This window comes from Ambystoma mexicanum, chromosome 10 (assembly GCF_040938575.1).
Source record: "Ambystoma mexicanum isolate Mex_15411 chromosome 10, UKY_AmexF1_1, whole genome shotgun sequence".
Lineage (NCBI taxonomy): Eukaryota > Metazoa > Chordata > Amphibia > Caudata > Ambystomatidae > Ambystoma > Ambystoma mexicanum.
In genome coordinates, this window is record NC_090932.1 from 1308877393 (window position 1) to 1308887281 (window position 9889).

At 46.9% G+C, this 9889-nt stretch overlaps 1 protein-coding gene across 1 annotated transcript in view; it reads right to left on the reverse strand.

The window, feature by feature from the left end:
• Positions 1–9643, reverse strand: part of LOC138493020 (2'-5'-oligoadenylate synthase 3-like) — a 352001-nt gene extending 342358 nt beyond the window's left edge. Inside the window, exon 1 of the mRNA XM_069620269.1 lies at positions 9098–9643. Within this exon, the coding sequence (XP_069476370.1) occupies positions 9098–9313 (216 nt within the window). The 5' untranslated portion in view covers positions 9314–9643. The remainder of the gene's footprint in view (positions 1–9097) is intronic.
• Between the last annotated feature and the right edge of the window lie 246 nt (positions 9644–9889).

A 9889-nucleotide genomic window follows, 5' to 3' on the forward strand; every position in this document is an offset into this window, starting at 1 on the left:
GAAAAATGGGCCTCATTTATGCTGTTGTTGTTCAACGATATAACGAGACTAAAAAAGTTACCCAAATCATGGACGACGTCCATAATCGTGCCGATTTTTAAAAAGGGAGATAGGTCTGTGCCCACGAACTACAGATCAATTGCCCTCTTGGACGTCGTGGGCAAAATTTTTGCAGCGCTAATCCTGAAACATCTGAACGGTTGGAGTTGGTCGACAAATCACTTGGACCCTTGGCAATCAGGTTTTCGTAAGGGCATTGGGACATCCCTAAATGTTCTGATCATAAATATATTAAAATGCCTGGTCAAGGAGAAAAGTTACAAAAACATCTACATTGCGTCCATAGATTTGGAACAGGCGTTCGACTCTGTCGACCGTTGTAATCTATGGCAAAAACTGAGGAAATGGGGTTGTCCGAACAACCTGAGAGAACCCTTGGAAGCACTGCACACTGGGACAACCCTTAAAGTAAGGCTGGACAGACAGGGCAACCTTTCAAACAGTGTGGAGGCCATGAATGGGCTGAAACAGGGCTGTCGGTTGGCTCCAGCGGTATTTTGTCTCTTCATATCCGACATGCAGGAAGCCTTTGAAGCAGTGAGATGTTTCCCCCCTAAGATCGCGGGGACTCCCGTGGCAAGGTTGTTGTTTGCGGACGACCTCCTGCTATTAGACCAGACTGCTGTTGGATTACAGCGCCAACTAAAGGCACTTGAGTTGTATATACAAGGTAATGGCCTCCGAATAAATCCGAAGAAGTCACAGATCCTGAGGCTAGGCCCCATCAGGGGCGCTAAAAATCTAAGGTGGTTCTTGTCGGGGGAAGTGGTACCAGTGGTCTCAACCATGGTATACCTTGGAGTAACCTTAAACAACAGTATCCAAGATGGTCCGGGTATCGAAAGACTTAGAAGTAAAGTCACGAACTTAGCTTCCCAAGCACTGTTAATTAAACGGCGATACTGCTCCTTCTCCCTTAGACCACTGATTGTCTTCTATAAACTGAAAGTCTCGCCCATTTTGACCTATGCGGCGGAGGCGACCTTTTTCCTCACTCCAGAGGTTTGGAGACTGTTGGAGGGTCTGTTTTGGAAAAGAGTATTGGGTCTACCGTCATCGATCCCGATTGAAAGTATCCGTAAAGAACTGGGCTTATCTTCACTCTACGTATCCATGGCTTGGAAATCATTGACACTCCTTGGTAAATGTTTGCACCCACAGGAAAGAAGTGGTTTCCTGGCCATTAATGAAGCCATGACAAGAAAACTGATCCCGGCTCTAACCAAGTGGCAGTTAATCTGCACAGAAATCTTGAACTTTATAGCCTTGGAACCTAAAAACCTTGTGCTAAATCCGCACACGGTAAAGAGGAAACTCCTGGACTGGGATTGGATAGCCACCTTGGACAGATTTAGTGCCTTTTCATCTATAACCCAGGGCATGGATGAGCATTACCATAGAGGTACCGTGCACCCGTATCTCGACAAATTTCCCTCAAGCATGGAAAGGGACCGATTTCTAAAATTCCGATTAAATCTCCTCCACACTAGAGAAGTTCTAGGGAGAAGAAATAAAAAGGAGGTGCAACCTAGTTTGTTGTGTCGTTGCTGTGGGCAGGAGACTGAAACCTTACAGCACTTGGTGATGAACTGTGTTACTTTATCTAGGCCCAGAGAAAAATGGCTAGGGTCGCACTTCCAAAATCTAACTACTCTATCCTTGCAAGAGAGGTGGACAATTTTAAGAAGGGGAGGAAAAGTATCCACGACCTTGGCACTGTTGAACTTCGTGAGAGAAATTTTCACAAAACTGGATACTTAGCTACACTTTTTTATCTTTATTACTTTTCCTCCCTATATATAATTGATGTAATTTTATGTCTCTGTAAGAAAATCTTGGTTTCAGTATGCATTTAAAGTTTTTTTTGGAAACTAATTGATGCAATAAAAAAAATAAAAAAAAAATATAGAACCTTGGTTGGACTATTACTGTTTGTGTTGCTCCTGTACCAGTTCACTCCCCGCCTGAAGAGTATAGTCACCCCTCTACCTGCGCTGCCCCAAAGGGCAAAGGAGGTATCCATGTCGGGCTGTGCCTTTTTCACCTTTATGATTTGGATCATTGCTGGTTTAGTAGTAGTGGGGAGGGGGGCTGAGTAGTGGCTTTATCCACTACTCATCCCTTACTCCTGCAGAGCAGTAGTTATTTCATCATTATACGGTTCAATGTTGAAGACATTTTAAAATTAGGGTAAACGTGGTGAAAAATTAAATGAGCATCAGCCCAGTGTGCATTATGTATTTAGTGAATTAAGCATACAACCCATTTATCACAGATATATTTGTCAATTACAAAGGTCTCTGGTCATCCTTATGTCCCCATTATGCCATTTGATTTTATGTAAAGCAGGCTGCAACCCTTACTCGTGCTGTTTGTCCAGTTCCCCTTTTTCACATTGGTCTTTCGAAAGCGTATAATAGATGTGCCCAGACTGTCCATCTTGGAATAATAACCTTCTATCAGAAAATATTGAATACGAGTGCAGCAGTTATCAATGGCTGAGCTGGCTCTATCAAACCCGCACCTGGCAATGCATCTCTCCTCCACATGTAAAAAGAGGGCCTCATTCTAAGTTTGCTGGTCTTGAAACAACAGTGCCGGTAAGCTTATTGGCACCGTTATTTGCAGACCGGCAAACTACAAGTTTCCCTGCCGGAGCCGCTGTGCCCAACAGGTCTGACCCTGCCAGGCACAGTGGCCAAGGTAGGCAAAGCCGTCATGGAAGCAAATTATGTGGTGTAGCTGGCAGGGGCCGCCGCCTCCGTGTCCCCACTCCAATAGAGTCTATGGGAATGGGATTAACGAAATTATCGGCGCCTGACTTCCCGGCTGCCGGGCTTGGAAGAGCCCGGTAACACTGGGAAGTCAGGCACCAGTAATTTATTACAGGTCCGGCGGCAACCTGCCGGTAGCACCAGCACAGTTACCGCCGGATCGGTAATGAGGCCCAGAGACATAGAGTAAGACAGAAAGTGACTGACAGAGCGACAGAGAGCGAGAGGGGGTGAGAGAGAAAAAGAGAGAGCGTGAGTGAGAGTGCTTGATCGACGAATGATAAGCTAGGTACAACTTGTATACCAATTAAGTTTGAAATGATATACTAATAGCCATGAATAGGTATGGGAAAATAATGCCTGTGATGAATTTCCATCTGGCCAGGGTGTGAAAGGCCTGGCTGTCATGGTCATGAGGTCAGGGTACAGGCATGCAGGGGTCGCAAACACAGGAGACTTGGGTGGACACTGTCCTGGCGCCTTTGGCTCCAGGCTCATGAATAAAAGTAAACAAGCACATCCATTTAACACCAAAAGGCTTTTATTATGGACATAGCACTTCAGATGCCTTAACCTTGAACATTCCATCCATTAAGCAGGATGCATTAACCTTGAACATTCCATCCATTAAGCAGTCCCAAGTGTATTCTTGGGTGTGGCTGCTAATGAATTGCCTTTGCACGTGCTCACTCTCTAGGAGTGGCAGGGTGTGGCTGGTAAGCCGGCCCTAATGGGCGTGCCCACGATCTCAGCTATATAAGCTGCCCAGATCCTCAAGACAGATGCTTCGCGTTATTCTGCACTTGCAAGCAGCGTAACTCTCACCGTCGCCTGAGGTCAGACTTACCTTTGCAGATCCTGCTTCCTGGACATCCTGCTTTCTGCCAGCATACTTACCAACTGGGGGAAGCTGTTCTTACCTGTAGATCTCTTCGGCGAACCAAGTATTCATCTTTACACTTTCCGGAACGCCGAAATCTTTATCTTGGCACCGCAGCACGACACGCTCCATCGTCAACAGCAGCGCCTGCAAGGAAGACATCGAAAAAACAGTCAGTTTAAGGTTGCGCTTCGCCAATCTTTGCGCTTTTCCGTAAAACATCACTTACCTGCTGTTGAACATTGCGGTAGCATCCATCTTCCATCCCGCCGCGTTTCACAGCTGCATTGAGGCCGCATTTCCATCTAAGGGAAGAAAACAGAAGAGAGACATTATTGCGGGCATAAATAGAAGCAACATATAAAGACATTAAACAGAACAAACAGCATCACAAGAGCTCAAGAAATACTTACCAATCATAAGGAGAAGCATAGTCGCAGCTGGACTGGACTAATCCTTATCAGGGATCAGTGAAGGAACTAGATCCCATTCGACGCACCCCTGCCAGAAGTAGCAGGACGGAGAGCTTATTTTCCATAATTCACAGGTGAGCTTTATGGGCCGGCGTATGCTCACAGAAACCGTACTTTGGGGTGAAGGGTTTGAGAGGTACAACAATCACAGATTGGGGCACTCTCATACTCTTATTTCCACGCAGGAGCAGTATCAGCACGTACCACCGCTCACAGCTTTTCTACTGAGGGAGAGGCCTGAAGGGGGTGATTCAAGTTCAGGGAGGGCTGCAACCGTGCCCCAACGCCTCTGCAGAGACCCGGTGAGCGTACACTGGCTTTTTTTTATTTTTATCAATTAATAAAATGATGCAGGTAATTCCATTTCTGAAAGAGTAATGTGCACATCAGATTCCTCTTTCATATACTCCATGCCAAAATCATAGTATATTCTTGTGCCTTGCTACTTCAGTATCCTGATCTGCAGTACCTGCCAGTGTCACAGAGCAGGTTCAAAAGTCACAGGTGCCCATTTGACAGCTGCAGTGACAGGCAAGTCTCAGCAGCACAAGGGCTGCATTCAAGATATGCACCCTGTACCAAAAATGTGATGATGGCAGGGCAAACTCTAAAACAGGCCATGCCTGAGATAGGGCATGATGCATGGCACTGCTCATAATCATTGCAGCCACATCAAATCGATATCACACATGTGTCAGCCCTAGAGACCAGTTCAGCTGTGTAAGGGTGTTGTGTATTCTCCCCAGAAAGGCTGGAGCTTGACCTACTGGTATGAATGTAGCCTTGGGGATTGTCTTTTTTTGTTCCTTTGTAAGGGCAGGAAGCACCCTTTCCCAGGGACAGCCATTCTACAGGAAGATGGCCTGGGAACAGGAATCAAAGGGCACACCCATTCACAAAAGACATGGCCTGACACCATTGTGTTGCATTTCTAAAAGCCTTTGGTCCTATTGAGATGGGAAGGGAATGGGTTAGTGGAGAGAGGGAGATCTCTGTACATGTGAGGGAGGTTTGCACATCTTGTTTCTCTCTTCCGTTGCCTCTCCTTCCTATCCCCTCCACGTCCTCTAGCACAGAGCACTTTGGGCGTGTTGTCAGAAAAGCAAATTCCACTTCTTTCCAGAACAGGGATTTGACCATTAAGGCAGGATAGCTTTAGTTCAATCACCTGTGCGCTTTTAGTTTTAAAAATGGGGTCTCACACAACTTCTTGGAATCATCTTTGAATCATATTTTGGACCCCAACCCTTGAAGAAGATTTTGTTTGGACTCTGCCGGAAGAGCAGTCCTTTCCAGAGTGCTCCATTTGTGAGGTGAATGTAGGTATTCATAAGCAGAAGCAAGCTCTGTACCCTACCCATCCTCAGGGAACATTGGGGTGAATTTGCTGTTCGAACAAGACCGTCCTCTCTGCCAGCCACAACAGTACCCAGAACCTCACTGTGTTGAATGACCCCTGCAGTTGGGTGCCAGCCTCCCCCGTGTTTGAAGGCACAAAAAAAGGACTAATCTTGTCCCTGAGCCCCTGGATTGCGGTTCACAGCACCCTGAGGGCCAAGATAATCGTACCCTACTGCTTTTTGCTGTTGAATTGCTCAGAGCCATGTTTCAAGAACCGTTCGACACATTTGAACCACCATGACCCTCCGGTGCTCTGTTTACACTCTCCTGATCTTCGAATTGCTTGCACAGTAGAAGTCTGATTCGGCACTGCCAGACCACTGAGTACCGCAAAAAAGGTACTATTGGCTGTTAACTGCCCCCCTTGGTCCATTTATAGGCCCTAAAGACTGATTAGGTCACTTGTATCCCTTTTGCACTCAAGAACATATCCTTTTTTAACATAGTGGTCTTTAATTGCCTTTTCTCCGCCCCTCCCCCCATCTCACTACCCAGAGCGCTGTTTGTGCAATCTTTGAATATTCTGTGCTCATTGTACAGGGATGGGATTTTCATTGTGTTTTCTAGATATTAATAGTGTACATGGCCTGCTCACCTCCCTGAACTGACTGATGTGCCTGACTACTCCCCGCTGGAACGCAACCTGTTCCCAGAACTGCTTAAACATAAAGTCACATCCACTATGTATAACGCCATAAACTCCTTTGCCACGAAAGAACTGACAGGTCTAAAAACCAAATGGGAGAGGGAGGTGAGTGTCATACTTCCAGAAGAATGGGTAACCGCATTAATGTACCCCAGAGAATCGGCTATTTCCTCCAGGCTCAGATTAGTTCAACTAAAAATATTACATAGAATTTATTATCCAAGGGTGGCACTGTTCAATTGTTCAATTGGGGGAAGACCACTAGCCCAAACTGCCTGAGGTTCAAGAGGGAGGAAGGTTCCTTCTACCACATAGTGTGGGAGTGTGCCATCATTCAGCAATACTGGCAGAAATGCTGCGATGAACTGTCAAGTGTAATGGGGAAAAGGATACCAGTAAATCCAAAGCAACTACTGCTCGGGATAGAAGAAGATATTGAACTAACAAGGTATGAAAAAGCATTCTTTTCCACCACCACTGTGATACTTAAAAAGGAATATAGCGCAACTGTGGGGCTCCGAAAGGCCACCGAACTATGAACAATGGATTGCAGATGTAGACATCTGCATCGCAATGGAAAAAAGGGTTTACACTGCCAGAGGGTGTCCTGAGAAAGCTCAAAAAATATGGCGCAGCTGGGAAGATGCGCACTAAAGCTAATATATAATGACAAACCAAACTACCACTCAAAGACTCGAAAGTGCTGCAAGCTGGGTGATATAAAAGGAATAAATGTCAGAACATGTCTAAAGACTCATTGGTACAAGACTATGGCGGCGAACCATTGGCGGGCGGGTAAGGGAAAATGTGTTTGCCCCGCTGTATGGGGCTGTATGTTCTTTGAGTAACTAAAAACTAATAAAATGTTTTATTAAAAAAACAAAAAAAAATACTGTACATGGCCTGTTTGATTAAAGTATATTTATATATATTGTATAGAACCTTGATTGGACGTTCCTTTATTTTGCACTGTTATGTTTGGGTTGCTACTGAACCACATTCTCACCCCTCTTGAGAGGATAGCCTTTCCTGGTCCCACGTCACCACAAAAGGCGATGGAGGTATTGCTCTTAACTGTGCCTGTTTTACCTTCATTATTGCACTGGCTCTTGGTTTGTAGAAGTGTGAGGGCTGAGTAGGCGATTTAGCCTCTACTCATCTTTGTACTCCTGCAGGGCAGAAGTCAATTTGTCACAATGCCCTTTTAAAGATTTCAAAATGTACATGGACACCGTTGATTGGTTTTTAAAAATCTCGCCTTGGATAAGTGAATTACTAATGGCCAGCGCGGTCAGCACTTAGTTCTGCAAAATGTTCTTCTTCCTCTTTACTTGTTATGGCATCTGGCGAATAGCTCATCGGAGGACCAATTCCAGCAGCAGGCCGCACACCTTGATGTTAGCAGCGGGCACAGAGGACTACACTACTTAACAACACTCACTTTAAATATAAGGTGCTTTGCATCCCTGTTATATGGTATAGCATGGCATCAGTATAGCTAAATTGAGACTGTTGAAGTAATGCTGTAGGGTGAGTTGAGATTTATTTTTTCACCTGAATTTAACAGTAACAATGAAAGCATTTCAACACATTTTCATATAATCGACCGCTGTGATGTCAAAACTAGAAGATTATAACACAAATGTCCAGTTGAACTGTCACAAATACAGTATTATTACAATATCCTTCCACAGATTAGCAGATAGTGCTGCTTGGCATAGGATAGCAAAGCATAGCCGGGCAACTCAAAGAATATGGGCCTCATTAGGAGTGTGCCGGTCCGGTAACAACGGTGCCGGTAAGGGTACCGGCACCGTTGTTACCGGACTGGCACTCTACAAGTCTGCGGGCAGGTGCCGTTTCACGGAGGCACCGGCACGGTGCCAGTGCTTCCGTCATCCCCATTCGCATTGAGTCCTATCGGACTCAGATGGGAATGGTGATTAACAATTTCCCGGCGCCTGACTTCCAGGAACACCAGGGTCGTAATCCCCTGGGGTTTCCGGCAAGCCAGGTGCCGGAAAAAATCGCAAGTCCTGCGGCAGCCTGCCGGTTTTACCTGCATGGCTACCGCCGGGCATCTAATGAAGCCCCATGTCTTAAACTGTATGGTTTAAAACTCTACACGGAATAAAGGGAGGTAAAAGCAAGTACCACCCACCGCTGCTTCTTGAAGAACATTGTGTCATTTGTATAGCGCCAACACGCCGTCGGTTGAACACCCTTTGGGGAACGAATTCCAGGACTGGGAAAATCGAAAAGTGCTAGTATGCGTGTGTGCATAGCGGCCAGTGCGAAGATATGAAGCGAAGGCCAGATCCTTTACTAACCTCCCATGCCGAACTGGCACGTGGATGGGTGGTGAGGGGCAGCCGCGAGGGAGAGGGATAGTTCATATGTGTGCAGCTATATATCGAATCTTTGTAGCTGCATTCTTATGGCAGAGGTGATGTGCGAAGTGTTTTGAGTGGTGTGTGGTGGCAGATGCAGTGAAGGTCTGTGGCCCTGCCTTCGCCTCGAGCTCCATAAGCATGGAGTGTAAACAGGTTTAAAAAGCATAATATTGAGTGCCTTGGCTGCTTTCAGCGTTCGCTGGGAACCTAAGCACTAGCTACATTCTCCCCTCCCTTAGAAATCCTTTAGGTGGTGGTGGGTTGTATATTCAATATGCTTAAGCTTTGACCCGAAACGTCCACATGCAAACCCTTAATCAAATTCCAGATATTAACACAGGGGAGACTCGCCTTCTCGGGGAGTGGGGTTTCTCCGGTAAAGGGAGACTCCACCGGGGAGGGGAGGGCTCTCCCTCACTAGGGAGCACGATCCATCACGAGAGAGGACCGTTACCAGGGAAGGCACTCACCTTCACCACTTTGTGCACCTTGGTGGTCTTGAAGCACGTCTGTTTCAGAAAGGTTCCGATCCTGTCAATGGCGTCTCCCACCTGGACATTGAACTCCCCGTTGGGCATGAGGCAGCGCTCGATCCAGGCGTCCAGCTTGTTGGCAGGGGTCTGGTAAAGCTCCTGGGTTTCTGTGAGCTGTGCCTGCAGCGTCGTTGCTAGCGGCTGCCACGCCATCCCTGGTGCCTGCTCCGACTTTACGCCTGCTGCCTGCCCCGAAGACTCTGTGGTGACAGGCACGCTTTGTTAGTTTGTCACTAGTGAAAAGGTGTCCGACTCTCCGGTGACTGGCTCCGTCAGACTCCCTCTGGTGACAGGCTCGCTGTTGAGGCGGGTTCTGTCAGGCTTTCTCTGCTAAAAAGATGTCTGTCTCCCGGTGAGAAGTTCTGCAATAGGCTACTCAAGGCTCTCCCAGAGTACAGGTCTGCCAGCGGCGACTTATATAGTGCCTGCGGCTGAACTTTCCTCTCAAGGAGGGACTTGGGATCAGTGGCTGTCACGCGATGCAAAAAAACTACCTCTTTAAAGATGTCATAAACCGTTAGGTTTCGTTTTCGTCAGAGAGCATTGCTTCCCTTGTATGCCCATTGCCCAGCCTTAAATCAAGCGGGGGCGGGCCGGGGCAGATGTTGGCTCCCTCTTTTTGCCACACCCTCCTATCTCACCCACACGTTCTCGAACTCGTGCCTCTATATTCCAGAGCAGAGTCTCACGGTCCGTGACCCTCTTTTTCCGCGGCCCCATAAGCACCCA